Raw genomic sequence first — 19436 nt, forward strand, 5'->3', positions numbered from 1 at the left:
TTAACAAGTACTTCAAGAATTTGAATGAGCAGAGGCTGGAGAGGTGGTTCAGCTGGTAAAAATATATGCAGCATACTGCTTTTACAGGTCGGTTTCCAGCACCCATGACATTTGGTTCACAACTGCCTGTAATTCCAGTTCCAGAGAATCCCATACCTCTGGGCTCTTCAGGCACCTGCACATACCCACAGACAGAGGCACACACACACACATAATTAAAAATAATAATCTTAAAAAGAAAAAAGAAAACAGTTGGTCTGACTAGCTAGCCCTGGAGGTGTACACCTATAATCCCTACTCTCGGGAGATAGGGGTAGGAGAATCATTCAAAGTACAGAGCCACCCTGGTTGATGTAACAAGTTCCAGGCTGACCAGGGCTTTACAGTGAGAGCCTATCATTGTCTCCTTCCATACTGAAAAAAAAAAGTGTTTCTATTTTTTTATTTTGAAAATAACGTCTTGTGCTACATCAGTAGACAGAACTTTGGTTAGTTTATGAATGGCAGCATCAGCCCCTATTTTCTGAAAAAAAAAAAAAAGAAAAGAAAAATCAAGCAAGAAAGAAATGAAACTGTAGTGATTTGAAGTTGAGAATGTGGATGCTATATACATGCTCATTTTTGTACCTTTTTACTGCTAAATAATATTTATTTATCTATTGCATGACATACCACATTTTGTTTACTCATTAATTAGTTGGTAAACCTTTGGGTGTATAGTAAATTTTTTTCTTTTAACAGCTTATGACTTATACATACAATCGCACATTTAGAAATAAAAATAACAATCAATGGCTTTTAAAATCACAGATTTGTATAAGCATCAGCATAATTAATATTAGCATTTCATTGCCGTGGAGAAACTCCCAGAACTGCTTAGCTGTCACTCCCAAATTCCTCTATCACCACTTCCCAATCCTCTGGGCCCCAGGGGACCACTTGCCTGTCTTCCATCTCTATAGATTTACCGTTCTGGACATCGCATATAAATTAAGGTTATAATATGTGATCTTTGTGATTGGCTTCTTTCATTTGGTATGTTTTAAAGTTATTCTCTATCACAGGGTGGATCTATCTTTATTCATTTTTTATTACCAAATAATACTCCATTGTATTACTAGACCACATTTTTGCTTATCACTCATCACCTGTTATGACTAGTGCTGCTTTGGACATTCATGTACATGTTTCTGTATGTGACATGGTTAGGTGTGGGGGGACCTGCCCCCACTTTTTCCCCAGGGTATTCTTGAGTAGGGAGAAATAAGAAATATTTAGATAGAAATATAGAGGGGAGAGGGACAGATAGAAACTGGGAGGGCCTGGATCAAAACCCACCAGCCCCTTCTGTCTCTTCTAAAGGGCTATTAATAGAAATGCCAAAGGGTGGAGCAAAAGACCTCCCCCTGGCATAGCCAAATGCAGACCCTTCCAAGCACCTAGTAACCACGCACATGGTCAATCGATCCCTTTATGCAGCCCTGTCATGTAAAGCAAGCTCAGATTTGGGAAGCTGAGGCAGGAGGATCAAAAGTTCCAAGTCATCCTCAGCTACATAGTCAGAGGCCAGCCTAGCTACATGGGACCCTATTTGAGAGCGATGGCGAGGGCGAGGGCGGGGGCGAGGGCGAGAGAAAACAGAGAACATAAGCCTGATGAAAGGCAGTTGGGGGCATTACTGTCAGAAGAGACTCATGTAGTTTTGTGGAACCCTAGGTAGCTCTTAGAGAGGTTTGCTAGGGAAGAACAAGCCTGTGCCCTCCTTGATGATCTTCCTGTCACATGACCTCTGCTATTATGCCTTGTGCCAAGTTCCATGTGGTGGAGCTTGGGGTGGCTTCACCAGAGCCGGTACAATGCTGTTGGGATCTTCAGTTTCCAAAAGTGATTGTTTAAAACAAAACAAAACAAAACAAACAAACAAACAGGGCTGGAGAGATGGCTCAACAGTTAAGAGCACAGGCTGCCCTTCCAGGGGACCTGGCTTCAATTTTCAGCACCCACATGGTGGCTCACAACCATCTGTAACTCTAATTCCAGGAAATCCAGTACCTCTTTGAGTCACCTTGGCCACCAAGTATGAATGTGGTGCACAGATATACATGCAGGCAAAATGCTCATACACATAAAATAATTTTTAAAATGTTTAAAAAAAACACCCAAAATTCATGGGCTGGGTGTTGCTGTGCATGACTATAATCCCAGCACTGCACACCTCTGAGTTTGAGACTAGCCTGGTCTACTTAGAGTTCCAGGACAGCAAGTCCGCATAGTGAGACCGTCTCAAAAACCAAACAACAAAACCCAACTCTTCTTTAAATACCACCCAGTCCTGTGCATTTCATTATTGTATCATGTTTTCTGTTCTCCTGGACACACATAGGAAAGGGACTGCTGGACCCTAAGGCCACTCTGCTGAACTGCTTACAGAGCTCTTACCCTTCTCCTAGTAGGGCAGAGAGTGAATTTTTATTTTTATGTTTTAACTTTGATTTTTTTGAGGCAGGGTCTCACTTTGCAGCCCTGGCTTGCCTAGAACTCACTCTGTAGACCAGGCTGATCTTGAACTCACAGAGATCTGCCTTTGTCTGCCTCCTAAGTGCGGGGATTAAAGGCGTGTGTCACCACATCCAGCCCACAGAGAGTGAATGTGAAGTCATAGTCTTTCAAGTAAGAAGGTAAATGCTTTTGTTTTGCTTTAAGTTTTACATATGACACTAATAAATTTGTAGATATAAAATGTGTGCTTAAAAATTCAAAAATCAGCTCTGAGTGGTGGCTCACGTCTTTAATCTCAGCACTCTGGAAGCAGAGGCCGGCCAATTTCTGTGAATTCAAGGGCAGCCTGGTCTACAGAGTGAGTTCCAGCCCAGCCAGTGCACACAGTGATCTCACACTCTGCTGCCCCAACAACAACAAAATAAAAAACAAAACAAACAACAACAAGGGTCTTCCCTTGGAGGAGGAGAGGCAGGCGTGAGTTTTCTGTGGGTGCTGAGTCTGACCCGCTCTGCAGCGAAGGCAGGAACGACCCAGACGGTAATTGCTCCCTGCAAGGTTTTGGCAGCTCAGCTGCAGTTGGGAGACAGAGGAAATGTGTATGCTGGAGGAAAATAGCAAACACTGTGGAATTTAGCAACAAAGGGAGTGTAATCTTTATTAACATTCTGTTAATACTAAATTATAGTGTACAGTTTACACGCAGGAAACGAGGAAGACATCTGGAAAGCCTGAATTGATCCAGCCACTCGATGGGTAGCAAGAGGCTGGTTAGTTTCCAAGAGGCATCTGGGAACATTTCCAGCTGTTTTTCTCTCTGTTCCTTCTGCTAATAGCTTTACTGAGATAAAGTCCACACAATGTATAGTGCACTCATTTAAAGCGCACAGTTCAGGGTTGTGCAACCGTGATCACAATATAATTTTAGAAAATCTTTCACATCCATTAGCTAGCATTCCTTACCCTCCACCCACCCTTAGCCCTAAGCAACCATTCTTCTCCTTTCTGCCTCTGTAGATTCACCTAAAGGAAACCACACATATGTGGTCTTAGCATGATTTTCTCCCTTTGAGGCAGGATCTCTCACCTATGCTAGTCCATGCTCGCCTTGAATTTATTACATCTTCCAATACCCTTATCTTGATCATCTTTTCTTCTACTCTTTTGAAAATACAGAATACATTTTTACAATAGTTTCAATGTCTTTATCTTCTAATTCTACTCTCTCTTTAAAAACATTTTTTGTATGTGTATGGGTGTTTTGCCTGCTTGTGTCTGTGCACCATTTGTATGCAGTGCCCTTGGAGGCCAGAGGAGAGCATCGGATCCCCTGGGTCTGGAATTATGAATGGTTGTGAGCTGCCGTGTGCATTCTGGGAATTGATGATCACAGGGACTTCTCTTCTGCCTCCTTTTTCAGGAGTCAATCTACTTTTGAGGGGACCAACCTCGTTTTGGAGAGATCAATCCTATTGACTTATTTTTCTTTCTTTCTTTGTCTCTTTCTTTCTTCTTTTTGACTTTGTTTTTAGAAACAGGGTTTCTCTATGTAGCCCTGGCTGTCATGGAACTCACTCTGTAGTCCTGGCTGGCCTTGAATGCACAACCACTACCTAGCTTTGATTTCCTTTTCTGGTTATAGGTTCTTGCTTACTTGCATGTCTATTGATTTTTTTTTTTATGTATTTTGAGATATTATTCACGTCATAAAATTCATTTTGGTTTGGTGTTGTTCTCAGACCATACGCTAGCCCAGCTCTGTGTCTGAGCTTCCAAGGCCATGTTTACCTTTGTTTCTTATTACACAGCCCAGGTAGACTTGAGCCCTTCATCCACCTGCCTCAGCCCTCTTGAGTGCTGGGATTATAGACTGTGCCCCATACCTGGTGAAGGTATTTTAAGGGCCTTCCAAAGGGATCTGGCATGCGCCTCCAGCCTGGCCTTTTACACTTTGTTTAAAAGGCAGGGATTGCCTGCCTGTGTCCTTCTGAAAGCATTAAACTTGGGGCTGGCGAGATGAGTCAGTGATTAAGAGCACTGATTACTCTTCCAGAAGACCCAGGTTCAGTTCCCAGCACCCACATGGCAGCTCACAGCTGTCTGTAACTCCAGGGTCTGATACCCTCACACAAGATATACATGCAGGCAAAACACAGATGCAAATAAAGTGAAACTAAATAATTATTTAAAAATGTTAAACTTGATTTTTAAAAGACTAAGCTCTTTCTGATTTTTAAATTTTGCTTTGATATTGTTCTGTGGCCCATCAGGTGGGAGTAAGGAAGACCTCTCTCACTTGCCTCCTTTGACGGCAGAGAGAAGGCACTTTGTGATAGCTCTGGTAGGTGGGGCGGGACGCCCTCAGTGGCCATGTGGATGCTAGATACTCACTTGTACTTCCTCTAAGCAATTCTCACTTCCCTGTGCTCTGTGTCTTTCATCCTGTCAATTAGCTATACCCAGAAATGCCTGAGTGGCAGGCAGTTCAAGTGACGCAGTTGAGTCACTCCCTAATGAGCGTCTGGGGAGCGGCCCCACAGTGCTTGCTTGCTTTTGTGCTCCTGGCAAAGGGATTTCGTGTTTTCTGTGCCTGGGGAGGTGAACAGGCCCAGGTGTCTTGTTAGCCCAGGAAACTCACGGATTTTCCTATTCGGACATGTTCTGCTCTTCAGCAGACTGGCCACAACCTCACACGGGGAGAAGGACTTTCCTGAAGTATTAATTGTAGCATTTCCCAAAGCTTCTGAAGAGCAGAAGAAATACTATGTAGAAAAGACTAGAAGATAGTTAATTCATTTATTTGTATTTCCTCATTTCCATTTTATCTCTGTTTCCAGATTCGGTGGATCTTGACTTTAATTATCCAAGTCATTTTCCCATCCAATGTAGCGAATTTCTAATTACAGTTGCTTTGTCAGATTGGGCATTTGACTCCTCTTTCTGAATTTTTAATTAGTCTTATAGAGAAAGTTGGAATAATAGAAACTTAGATGAGAAGGACCTTTAGAAAAAATCTAGAATAACTATTTTTAAAAAATACAGACTTTATAATTGCTTCTGAGAATCTCTGGGGGACTAGCTGAAGGATTCCTAAAGTTTTAAAAATTCAAGTATATTTAAGTCTCTCATGTAAAAGGGTTTAGGATTTGCAGATAGCCTGGGCATATCTTTCTATATAATTTTTTGTTTGTTTGTTTGAGACAGAGTCTCTCTCCTGTAGCCCAGGCAGGCCTTCAGCTCAATATATAGCTGAGGATGACCTTGAATTTCTGATTCTCCAGCCTCTGCCTTTCAAGTGCTGGGATTACAGGTGTCCAGCACAATGCCCGATTCATGCCATGCTGGGTCTTGAACCAAGGCTTCATGCATGGTAGGCAAGCATACTACCTCGGGAACCACATCCTCAGCCCGTTTGTTTTGTTTTGTTTTTGTTTTTACGATAGGACTTTTATAGCCCAGGATAACCTTGAACTCTCTATATGACTGAGGCTCACTTTGAACTCCTGATCTTCCTGCTTTCACCTCCCAAGTTTTAGGACTACAAGAGTATGCCAACATACCTGATTTCCCTGTGTATTTTATACCTTTGTGATTACTTATACTACCTAGTACACTATGATGATACATAAATGGTTGCTCAATTCTATTTTTAAAAATTGTTTATTTGGGGCTGGAGAGATGGCTCAGTGGTTAAAAGCACTGACTCTTCTTCCAGTGAACCCAGGTTCAAGTCCTAGCAACCACATAGTACCTCACAACTGTCTGTGGCTCCAAGAGCTGACACCCTCACACAGACATACATTGAGGCAAAACACCAATGCACGTAAAATAAAATAAATTATTTGAAAAATATTATTTATTTTTATTTTACGTGTATTGGTGTTCTGACTGTATGTATGCCTGTGTGAGGGTGTTGGGTCCCTGGAACTGGAGTTACAGACAGTTGTGAGCTGCCATGTGGGTGCTGGGGATTGAACCCGGGTCCTCTGGAAGAGCAGCCAGTGCTCTTAACCCCTGAGCCACCTCTCCAGTCCTATCAGGGAAATGTCTGTATGTATTCAGTACATAGGCAACCCACCTCCTCACGTTTCAGCCTATGGTTGAAACTACAGTCCATGAATATGGAAGTCTGACTTTCTTTCTTTCATTCTTTCTGTCTTTCCCCTCCCCACCCCCATCTCTCCCTCCCTCTTTTTCCATCTTCTCTCTCTTCTCCCCCACTTCCTTTCCCTCCTACTCCCTTTTTGGTGTTTTGAGACAGGATTTCGCTGTGTAGTCCAAGCTGGTTTCCAACTCACTATCCTTCGGCGGCTTCAGTTGGCTGTATATTTAGAGACATTCTAGCTCCAGAGTTCCCCTTATACCCTCAGCCCTCAGACAGCTTCCCCAACTGGCCGTGCTCCCTGATGGTAGTCCATTTGTTACAGTTGGTGGGCTTACATTAACCATCAGTATTACTTTAATCCACAGTTTATAGTAGATTCTCTTCTTGATACTGTGCATTTTATGAGTTTTCATAAATTAACTTTTCAATTTGTAAAAAAAGAAAGGAGGGGCTGGAGAGCTGGCTCAGTGGTTAAGAGTACTGGTTGTTCTTACAGAGGACCCAGGTTCAGTTCCCAGCCCCCCCATGGCAGCTCACAAATGTCTGTAACTCTACTTCCAGGAGATCCGATGCCTACTTCTGACCTCTGTGAGTACCAGGCATGTACTTGGTACATAGATGTGTATGTAGGAAAACTGTTCATACATATAAAATAAATCTAAAATATATATTTCAAAAATAAGAAAGAAAATCCAAAAAATTCAAGTGATTTCTTCTGGAGCTCACAAATAGTGACTAGCAGGAATAATCAAATAATCTCCCCACTGTGTGTGTGTGTGTGTAAGTATTTGCACTCGGTACAAATTTAAGAAGTTTTAAGGCTTTCTAGGGGAATGGTTCTCTCACTAGCTAGCCTCATCCTAGAAGCAGATCTTAAATTTCAAGCAAAGGACCAACAGAAATATCCTTTAAAGCTGTGGGAATGACAGGTGTTAGATTATCAGTTCTGAGTCTGTGCTGTAGTGGAGTGGAGAAGCCAGGTCCTCCAAACATATGTAGGTTCCGGTCTGACCTCATGAAGGACTTAATTGTGTGACCTTAGGTGACATTTTTACCCTTTGAATTGTAGGAATGAAAAGGTAACTTTGTTTGTTTGTTTTTGAGACGTGGTCTTATGTAGTCAGGCTGGCCTTAACCTCCTCATCTTTTCCTCCACTTCCCAAGTGCTGATTTTTACAAGCATGTGCCACCATGCCCGGTGAAATAAGGTAACTTTTGGTAGGTTCATAGCATACTGTAGCACATAAGTGCTCAAAAAACTGTCAGTTCCTTTTTGGCTTAAAGAAACTATGTTTTAAAAAAAGACTGTTTTAGGCAATATGTTCTGAAAGCTTGCACAGTGCAAAGTACTTGCTATATTAGGTAACAGCCTTGTTCTTTTTCTTCTCACATGTCTTAATTAAACTCAGCAAGTGCATTAAAAGTTCTAGAATGCCACTATCCAAAAGGTCCCTGTACTGCAGTTGAGGGCAGCATTTGACTAGCTCAGTCTTTAACAGGTAAAATCAAGATCCAGCCTGTGCTAAATTTCAATGTTTTATTCAGTCATCTCAATTCCATCTGATTCTGAGTAACTCCATCATGATTGTATTAAGATGAAGCCATACATTAGGACAACAATTTCATTTATTGTGGTATCAAAAATAATTTTAAGCTGGGTGGTGGTGGCACACGCCTGTAATCTCAGCAGTTGGGAGGCAGAGACAGGTGGATCTCTGTGAGTTCGAGGCCAGCCTGGTCTACAGAGCGAGATCCAGGACAGGCACCAAAACTAACACAGAGAAACTCTGTCTCAAAAAATACCCCCCCCCAAAAAAAATTTTAAAAGCATAAAATTAAGCTTACATTTGTATGTAGCTGTGCATTTTACTTAAAACATGAACTATCATAATTGGCCCTTATGCCGAAACTTAATACCTATATGATAAGTGTAAAAGCTGAGACAGAGGGGCTGGAGAGATGGCTCAGCAGTTAAGAGCACTGGCTGCTCTTGGAGAGGACCTGGGTTCAATACCAGTATCCACATCATGGCTCACAGCTGCTTGTAATTCTAGTCTCAGGGATCAGAGAACCACTTCTGATTTCCTTAGGCACTGGCACATATGTGGTGCATGTACAAATGTGTATTCAGGCAAACACTCATACACATAAAGTGAAAAACACCTGAAAGATTTAAATGTCTTTGGAGCTGTAGTTCAATGGTAGATTATTTGTCTAGCATGCAAGAAACCCTGGGTTGATCCCAGCCCCACATCAAAACAAGTAGCATTTTCATGATGGTGTGAGGCTATAATCCCAGCATTTAGAAGCAGAGGTGGGAGGATTACTGTGAATTCAAGGCCACCTTGGGCTACCCAGTCAGTGAGTATTGGCCCAGCGGGAGCTACATGGCAAGATTCTATCTCAGAAACACCACAAATGTGGCTAAAAAGAGGCTCGGTGGTTGAGTACATACTGCTCTTCCAAAGGACGGGAGTTTTGTTCCCAGCACCCACATCCCATGGAATTCCAAAACTGCCTGGAATTCCAGCTGCAGGGGATCTCAGTCCCCTTTTCTAGTTTCCATGGGCGCCCAAGCACATGTTGCATATAGACACATTTACATACACACAAAAAGGTCACTGAAATAAAAATACCGAAGCAAGCAAACAAACAGCCTTTCAAAAATGTCCTGTCCTTCAAGCATGGTGTCTTTAATCTCAGCATTTGAGAGGCACAGGCAGAGGGAGGTTGATTTCTGTGAGTTCAAGGACAATCTGTCTCAAAAAAAAATTGTATCCATATTTATTCAGTGTATGATTTTGGGCAACCTCAGAGGTAGCAGAATCAAAATTTACACCCAAGTTCCCTATCTCCTGGCTCCCTAGTCCTCAGTAGCTGGAGTACTCTCCGAGGGCTGTGCTCAAGACTAGTAATAAGATCTGCTCTGCAGTTCAGAACCTGCTGCTCTGCAGGGACCAGAGTCAGATTCCTTGCATCCTTGTCAGGGGGCTCACAGCTTCTGTGAGCACCACAGACACACTCATGCACATAACACACAAGACTGTAATGACACTCTCTGAAATGAGAGTGTAGCTTGTGTGGGTGCCTTTCTGTTTTGTTTTTTTCTGAAACAGAAACACATGATTGTTTGACCTTTCCCCTGCCTTTCTCTTATAATCTAAATTTCTAGCAAATTCTACTGGAAATACCTAGCTGTTAGAAATATAGTATAGTATAGAAATATAGTATAACTGACCTAGCCTTATGTTCAGTTTTCCTTCCAGAGTTGAGGTTCTGTAATCCTGTTAAGTTAATTAGCACTTATCGAGTTGTTTATAGCTGTAGGTTTGGGAAAGAGATGACTGGGGAATGTGGCTAAGTTGCTGGGATGCTTGCCTAGCATGTGGGAAGCCACGGGGTTCATCCCCAGCATAGCACATCAGCTTCGTGTGGTAGCACACTCAAACCCAGCACGGGGGAGGTGGAGTCAGGAGGATTAGAAAGTTCATAGTAAAAAATAAATCAAAAGTAAAAACAAAACAAAAAACTAGGCATAGTGGTGCACATCTTTAATCCCAGCTCTTGGGAGGCAGAGGCAGGCAGATCTCTGTGAGTTATAGGGTCCACACAGTGAGTTCCAGGACAGCTAGGGTTACATAATAAGACCCTGCCTCAAACAAACAAACAACAACCACCACCAAAACAAAACAAAAAAGGAAGTTCATAGTGAGTTAGAGGTTAGTCTGGGCAACATGAGCCCTTACCCAACTAAACAAAAAAAGATGCAGGACATTATAACTTCTTCATATAAGTAGATTGTTTGAGAAAATAAAAACCAAGTTCTTTTGCTCACTGTGCCTTTTCTCTAGTTATTCTCAAGAATATGTACCAGTACCTACTGAGTGTATACAAGTACCTACTGAGTGTATACAAGTACCTACTGAGTGTATACAAGTACCTACTGAGTGTATAGCAGTACCTACTGAGTGTATAGCAGTATCTACTACTGAGTGAGTGTATAGCAGTACCTACTACTGAGTGAGTGTATAGCAGTACCTACTGAGTGTATAACAGCACCTACTGAGTGTATAACAGTACCTACTGTGTGCCAGTACCTACTGAGTGTATAACAGTACCTACTGAGTGTATAACAGTACCTACTGAGTGTGTGTCAGTACCTACTGAGTGTATAACAGTACCTACTGAGTGTATACAAGTACCTACTGAGTGTATAACAGTACCTACTGAGTGTATAGCAGTACCTACTGAGTGTATAACAGTACCTACTGAGTGTATACAGTACCTACTGAGTGTATAACAGTACCTACTGAGTGTATAGCAGTACCTACTGAGTGTATAACAGTACCTACTGAGTGTATAACAGTACCTACTGAGTGTATAACAGTACCTACTGAGTGTATAACAGTACCTACTGAGTGTATAACAGTACCTACTGAGTACCTACTGAGTGTATAGCAGTACCTACTGAGTGTATAACAGTACCTACTGAGTGTATAACAGTACCTACTGAGTACCTACTGAGTGTATAGCAGTACCTACTGTGTGCCAGTACCTACTGAATGCATATGCTGCTTAGGTTGATACAGGAATAATTGAGGGCCAGCCCCTGCCCTCAGGGACCTGCCACTCAAGCAGAGAGTGCCAGTAGTGTTCAGTGTATACATACTGAAGAATGTCCAGAAATACGGATCTATCCTTCATTGTACAGTAGTCTTCTGGACCTAGATAAAGGTGTGAAGGACTGGAGAAATTAACAGACACCTTCAAAAGCTGAGAAGCAGTCAGAGAGGAATGTGGAAATCTCCAGAAAGGGACCAGAAATCCCAGGCTCCATAGGGTCATCTGCACTACTTTGTATCCTCAGTCTAACCTGCTTTGACCCGTCCATTTTGGCTTTCGTAGCTCCACACTGGCCTCTAAGTTTTATCCCTCAACTCATCTGAAAAGCCACAGTGCTCTTCCACTCACCCTAAAGCAGAGTTGAAAATCCACCTTCAGAATCCGTCTTTCCCTTCCCTGCTTCAGCTTTACATGCCTTAGCATTTTGTTAGTGATCTTTACTTCTGTAAATACTGTGAGTAACCAGGCAAACTTTCAGCCAAACAGGGTTTTATCTTTAGCACCAGGACAGGTAGAACAGAAAACAAATCTGTTACACCTTGATCAAGTTGAAAGTTTAGATGTTTCAATAAACATTTGAAACAGCAAAATATAAAATAGGTGCCTAAAATTGGCAGAACATGAGCTGGGTCATTAAAAACTATTTTTTAAATTTGCTTTTTATGTGTATGTGTGTTTTGCCTGCATGTAGTTATGTGAACTTGGTGCCTCTGAAGGTCAGAAGAGGTCTTTGGATCCATGAAACTCGAGTTGCAGACAGTTGTGAATCACAATGTGGGTCCTGGAAATCGAACCCTGGTCCTCTGCAAGAGCAACAAGTGCTCCTAACTGCTGAACCATCTCTCCAGCCCTGAGCTGGCTCATTTGAAATGTACTGTTGGGGCCAGCAAGACGGCTAATTGAGTAAAGGCACTTGCTTGCCACTACAGCTAATGGACTGAGTTCAATTCCAAAAATTAATATGGAAGGAGAGAACTGACTCCTGCAAATAATAATCTGATTTCTACATGTATGCTGCACACATGCATGTGCACACTCATGCACACACACATACATATATAATACATATGTACACACATGATCATGCACACATACATACACACATGCACAAGTAAATAAAATTTAATAAAATTTTTTAATTTTTTTTTTTTTTTTTTTTTTTTTTGATTTTTCGAGACAGGGTTTCTCTGTGTAGCTTTGCGCCTTTTCCTGGAACTCACTTGGTAGCCCAGGCTGGCCTTGAACTCACAGAGATCAGCTTGTCTCTGCCTCCCAAGTGCTGGGATTAAAGGCGTGCGCCACCACCGCCCGGCAATATTTTCTTTTTTTGAGACAGGGTTTTTTTGTGTAGCCCTGGCTGTTGTGGAACTCACTCTGTAGATCAGGCTGGCCTTGAACTCAGAGATCTCCCTGCCTCTGCCTCCCAAGTACTGGCTGGGATTAAAGGCCTGTGTCACCACTGCCTGGAATAATAAAAAAGAAATTAAATGAGTAGTATTGCCTGCTTTACATCTACAGCATCCAGTCTGGTCATTAAGATGTAGCACAATAGCACAATTTTTATAGAACACAAAAGAAGTTGGATTTTGTTTTTCTTCCTTTCTTCTTTCCTTCCTTTTTTTTTTTTTAAAGGCAGGGTCTCTCTGTGTAGTCCTGGATTTCTCTATGTAGACCAGGTTGGCCATGAACTTTATAGCGATCCTCCTGCCTCTGCCTCCTGAGTGCTAGGATCAAAGGCATTCACCACCATGCCTGATTTTTAATTATTGTCCCAGTCAGTCCAGGACTAAGGGAAAGACAGAACTATACTATTTTCCATCAAGGAAGCTTGGCAGATATAGACTTGGGCTCAGTTCATGAAGGAATACAGTTTGATGTTGGAAAAGAGGCGATAACTGTGTACGTATCAACAGAAGCATTGAAGTCTTTGAAATATCAATGAAATGACAGTCATCCGGTTAAGCCAAAGGGACGACATTGTCTCTAAATCTGAGAACTATTGCTGTATTTATATACTTCTTTTTAGTTAGAGCCCTTCCCTTCCCCTAGTGGTGGTTTTCTGTCCTCATGGGAATGTAAGCTTCTTCAAAACCGACTTGGCTCATCCCTGTATTCACAGCACCTCAGGCTTGCCTGGCGTTTAGCAGGCACCCAGTACATTTTGCTGAGCCTTTGTATAAAATAATATATTTGTATAAATAGTTGTACAGGTTTCTTTCTAAATAGAAAATCATTGATTTCTTATTGGAAAATGCATAAAAGTTTTAGGATCAACAATGATACATGCCTCTGAGAAATTTGCTTGATTGAGGCCTTGTTAAAGTTTGAGTGCAGGGTGTGGCTCAGGGGTGGAAGGCATGCTTAGCATGCTTGAGGCTCTGGGCTCTGTCTCATGCACTGCAAAAAAATAAAATAAAATTTGAAGTGCGTTGGCTCTATGAAGCCATCAAAAGATGCTGGTGCAGAAGGATGGCTCCCCAGCACTTACCTCTGAGCACACAGGCTCCAGAGCCAGACAATAGGCCCTTAGGTTGTCTGGGAGATCTCTTCTTCTACCTCCTGTAGTTGGTGATGCTGTAATTAGCCTGCATAGTACCTCTGAACACAGCCCTACAAGGCCCTTCATTTGCAGCTTATGGAAATTAGATCATGCACAGGAAGTGGACTCTTTAGTTATCAGGTTCCACAGGGGAGTCAGGAGGCATGAGGAGCGTGCAAAGTTAGAGTTCATTTAATTTAAAGGGACAGGGTTTGCTGGAAAAACAGCTTTTTCCAGTCTACGTGTGGCCCTCCACAAGCTTTCATCTCTCAGTAACGGCATTGATTTGTACCCTAGCATGCTCTTTTAAGTTTCCCTGTTCTTTAAATAAAGCTGCTAACACAGGGAGTGTGTGTGTGTGTGTGTGTGTGTGTGTGTGTGTGTGTGTGTGTATACACCCATGTGATATGTAGCCCTAGCTGGCCTGGAATTTACTGTATATACAAGGCTGGGCTTGAACTTGTGTGAGGCAATCCTCCCATCTGTCTCCTAAGTACTAGAGTTACAGGCATTTGCCACCATGTCCAGTTTCAGATTATTATAATTTTTAAAAATACCGACGTGATTATTGCATTTACTTTTTTGTGTGTTGTATGTATGTGTACGTGTTCATGGGTACATGTCAGCATGTCTGCGCATGCACATGTAGAGGCCAGAGGTCAGTGTTGGCTGTCTTCCAGAGAGACAGGGTCTTTCCCTGACTGGGGCTCACGGAGTTGGGTAGACTAGCTGGTCGGTGAGTCCCGGGGAGAATTCTGTCTCTGCTCCCTAGCACAGGGTTACAGGCACCCTGTGGCTGTGCCCAGCTTTTGTGTGGGTGCTAGGGATCAAATTCAGATGTTCATGTGCTCACAGCAAGTGACTGAGTCATCTCCCCAACACCAACTCACTTTCCCTCCCTTAAAGATGATTGCTGTATAGCCCAGGTTAACCTGGGACTTGCTGTGTAGACCAGGCTGGCCTAAACTTTCAGTGATTTTCCTGATTCTGCCTCGATGCTATGGGGATATAGATATGAGCCATAATGTCCGTCCCCCCCCTTAAAGATAGAGTTCTTACTCTAGCCCTAGCTGGCCTCAGACTCACAGCGGTCCTCTTGCCTTGGTCTCCTGAAGGTTTGGGGCTGTGAGCTACCATGAGCGTATCCTTTGAGCATGTCCTGACTTGGGGAGAATGGAACAGCCGTATGGCCTCATAGTCTGGAAGTGGTGAACCACAGGGAGCTGTTTTGTTTCTAATCTAGGGTTTAGTTTAATTTCCCTTTTCTTCCAGCTCCAAGGATTTAGTCCAGCACAGGCCCCACCACTGAGCTCAAGGCCTCGTCCTTCAGACTGGTTTTCAGTTTCCCTATTTGATAATAGTTAACTGTTAGTCAGCCTTCAGCAGCAGGACAGTTACTGTACAGATCAGAGTAGATACATCAGGGGGCTCAGAGGCAGCCGGAAGCTAGGAAGGAAAGGGGTCAGGAAGTGGGTGAAGCCCCTGGCTTTGGGCTGTTTTTCAGTGAGAAGGTGCTGGAACTCACTCACGGTTAGCTGCTTTCAGCCAACGTAGTTCCATCACCAGGTTCAGTGCAGCCTTGAACTGTGTGCCTTCGAAGAAAGGGCTGTGTACGCGAAACTCCGAGTTCTGTGGAGGTCGGTGTTGTGGGTTGTCTCACCGTGTCCTTGTCCCTAGGTGTGCGTGGTGGCCAACGAGCCTCTCCCCGTGGTGCTGGACGCCCTGCTGCCGCCCCTTGGGGTGCTCTTTTCTCTCTACTGTTTTACCAAGCAGAGTGTGTCTCACATAAGGTAGGCAAACAGAACTTAGTTGCTTATAATTAGAGCCCCACTTGTTTGTAAACAGTGAACTTTAAATTAGGATGCTGTTTTCTTTCAAAGGCAGGAAGATGTTTGGGGATTCTTTCATTCAGTTATACAGAAAAGAACAAGGTTTTTGCAGGTTGAGGGGAACTGGATGTAGTTTTGGGGATGATTTTCTGTAGCCTGTCCTATACAATAGAAGTGAAAGGTATTTCCATGGATAAACACGCCATTGTTGGATCAGTAAGAAATGCTGTATTTTACTGCCTCTGGGAAGGAGGGAGCAGGTGATGGATCATCATGTCCTGGTGGGTGTTGGAAAACAAGTTTGAAAAGTCTGGATGTGAATGTAATAATATATCACAGCTTAGCCTGGATTTGGCACTAATGATGTAGTGTTCATTATAAAAGGAAGGAGCTTCTCAGTCATCCAGAAAACACTTTTCTGTGTTGCTTTAAAACTGCTTCATTTAGGGGCTGGAGGGATGGCCCAGTGGTTTAGGAGCCATGGCTGCTCTTGCAGAAGACCCTGCTCTTCCCAGCAACCACATGGTAGCTGACAACTGCAACTCCAGCCCCTGGGTATCTGATGCTGTCTTTGGGGCTCCAGTGAGCACTGCATATACGCAGTGCACAGACATACATGCAGGCAAAACATTCATACACATAAAATTAAATGAACAAGTTAATTTTTAGAAAGATAGATTTTGTATTACCTGTTTTCAGTCATTTGTGGCATTTCTTCCACATGGTAAGAGTTTATAGTTGCATGCTTTCTGAAGTCTATAGAATTTTGATTTGGGGCAGGCTAAGGATGTAGCTCAGTGGTAGAGCATGTGCCTGGTGCGCATGCGACCCTTGGATTTGATCCTTAGCATTACAGAGGAAAAAGAGAAAGCAAACAAAACCTGGCATGTAATCTGATACACAACAGTAGCACTTCTTCACTGGTTACTGTGAAGACAGAATGTGCGCTGGAGTCCTTGGCACAGTTCCCGGCAAATAGTCAGCTCAGTAACTCACAGCATGGCTAATGGTGAAGAAAGATACTCAACCCTGTGTAACCATGTCCAGCCTAAGAATGAAATCTTAGAAAACCCTCTAGCGCTGTCCCATTCTCATCAAAGACTGACAAGGAGGGTGTGGGTATCAATTCCAGCCTCTTCTGGTTAGAGGCACTGATAAAGGAATCATCAATCTTTTGCCGATATGCTGTTTCTTGGTCACCAGCTGTTGATGCCCTGAGACTAATTCGTTTTTCGGTGCAAGCTTTCATTCATAGTGTCTCAGCACAGGTGGAGCACACTTGAAGTAGGAGAAAGAGAAATCACATGGTGCTCACGTGGCGACCAGAGCTGCTTCTAGACCCAAGGCTTGGGCTGTCCCTGGGTGACTTCCAGGGCGTTTGCACTCTGAAATTCTGTGTCAGCAGCCAGTGAGGGGCAGCATTTGGGAAGCTGACAGTCTTCCGTTCTCTTTCCGAATAGCTTGTTAGCTGCGTGGAGTACGATGACAGGCTCGTTCATTCATAGCTGCTTTTTCTGCCAGGTCACTTTGCCAAGAGATCTTGTTATGGATTCTGGTGAAGCTGGAAAGGAAGAAGGCAGTTGCCAGCCTGAAAGGATTTTCGGGGTTGGACAAAGCGGTGCCCTCCCTCCATCCCCAGTGTCAGTTCAGAGCTGCTCCGCACGGTGGCATTGTGATTACCGTCAAAGAGGCCGCTAGGTGAGCTCACCCACCCTGTGCCGCCAGGCCTGATAGAACTGGTATATTGCACTGTTCTGTGAGTCAACCGCTAAGGGGCGCTGATGGAAAGGAAACCAGAAACAGGCAGCCAAGCAGCTTCTGTGTATAATCTTTAAAGAAACCAGAGCCTTAAATGATCCTCCCGGTGTTATTCCAAGATGCCTGCTAATAGTAGGTGGGGTTTACTGGAGCCTCACAGCTCCACATCACAGCAGGCCCAGGTACTGCGCAGTGTTTGCCAGTGAATCAGAGCAAAGGGCAGCGCATGCTCACCCTTAACACCAGGGCAATCCAGTTCTGTTTCTGATTCAGAAAGCACAATGGATTTGTATGCCCTTAGTGGTCTTTTTTTTAAAATTAAAATTTATTTATGTATTTATTTTATATGTATGGTATTTTGTCTGCATGTATGTCTGCATGCGTGCCTGGTGCAGCAAAGAGTGTCCAGTCCCCTAGAACTGGAGTTACAGATGGTTATGAGCCACTGTGTGGATACTGGGAATCAAACCCAGGACTTCTGGAAGAGCTCTTTCTTACCTGCTGAGCCATCTCTCTTGCCCCCTCCCCAGCCTTACTTAAGGGCAACTGTCTGATTACTGAAACTGGTAATTTTATAATGAGGTTTGTTTCTCATAAGAATGGGTGAGAAAGTACTTGATAGGCTGGGCAGTGGTGGTACATATCTTTAATCCCAGCACTCGGAAGGCAGAGGAAGATGGATCTGGGTTCGAGGCCAGCCTAGTCTACAGAGTTAGTTCCAGGACAGCCAGGGCTACCCAGAGAAGCCCTAGCTGGAAACAAACAAACAAAACCAACCAACGAAGCAAGAAGTGCTTAATACATATAGTAGCGTGGACAGTTTATTTTATTTTTGTGGCACTGGAGATTGACATGCACACTGGCAGCTGAGCTGTCCCCCAGCCCCGCAAGTCTGTACTGTACATACTTCCACTTTCCGATGATCTGTGGAGGGTGCTGATTTCTCGACCTAAGCTTCTGTTGGCGGTCGGCAGGCAGTATGTCACTGGCCCAGCTGCTCCCTTCCGGTCACATCCAAAGTGTCGCTGTTTGTGGAAGTGCTTACATTTAACTTTATATTTATGGTTAACTTGGTGAAAATGTAAAACATACACTGAATATGATAGATGAGGGAAATAGAAAAAAACGTAATATTAAAGTAGAATTATTAGAACAGATGGAAGCTTCCTGAGAATTGTTGAATATTAGCTGGTCTATTAGCTGAGCCCATTGAGTATAAGAGTTTTAAAGTATTTGGCATGTTTAATTAGTACACGTATGTATGAAAAACCTTAGTTCTTATTGAAACTATTATTTTACTTCCTGATGAGAATATAGTTAGTAACCAGTGATTAAATGAATCTCCATCCACTGCCAGAAGCAACCACTCCTTAAAATCTAGATGTCTGCTCCGGTTAGGGTACAGCCCTTTTGGCATTGTAACACACACACACACACACACACACACACACACACACACACACACACACAAATGTTACACGAACACCTGGGTTAGAAAAAAAAAGGCCCATAGACACTTAAAACAATGAGAGTTTCCAAAAGATTGAAAACTGTGTGTGTGTGTGTGTGTGTGTGTGTGTGGTGTGTGTGTGGTGTGGTGTGTGTGTGTGGTGTGTGCGTGTATATGTGTGTGTGGGGTGTGTGGTGTATGTGTGTGTGTGATGTGTGTGTGTGTGTGTGGTGTGTGTGGTGTGGTGTGGTGTGTGTGTGGTGTGGTGTGTGTGTGGTGTGTATGTGTGTGTGGTGTGTGTGTGTGTGTGGTGTGTGTGTGTGTGTGGTGTGGTATGTGTGTGTGTGGTGTGTGTGTGTGTGTGTGGTGTGGTATGTGTGTGTGTGTGTGTGCGGTGTGGTGTGGTGTGGTGTGTGTGTGGTGTGTGTGTGTGTGTGGTCATTTGTTCTAAAAGCCTTGCTAGTTCTCCGAGGGCAGGGCAGGCAGCTCCGTCTGTCTCCCCACTTTCCTTTCACTCTGCCCTTAGCCCAGCAGAAGCTTCCAGTAAGAAGTTGTTTTAAAGAAATTTTAAGCCAGGCATGGTGGTACACAGCTTTAATGCTAGCACTGGGGAGACAGAGGCAGGCGGATCTC

General features: G+C 43.4%; 1 protein-coding gene across 1 annotated transcript in view; it reads left to right on the forward strand.

The window, feature by feature from the left end:
- Tango6 (transport and golgi organization 6 homolog) overlaps window positions 1–19436 on the forward strand; it is a 170298-nt gene that overhangs the window by 16694 nt on the left and 134168 nt on the right. Inside the window, 2 exon segments of the mRNA XM_028857728.2 lie at window positions 15444–15556; window positions 17117–17293. Of these exon segments, the coding sequence (XP_028713561.1) occupies window positions 15444–15556; window positions 17117–17293 (290 nt within the window).

This window comes from Peromyscus leucopus, chromosome 5 (assembly GCF_004664715.2).
Source record: "Peromyscus leucopus breed LL Stock chromosome 5, UCI_PerLeu_2.1, whole genome shotgun sequence".
Classification (NCBI taxonomy): Eukaryota; Metazoa; Chordata; class Mammalia; order Rodentia; family Cricetidae; genus Peromyscus; species Peromyscus leucopus.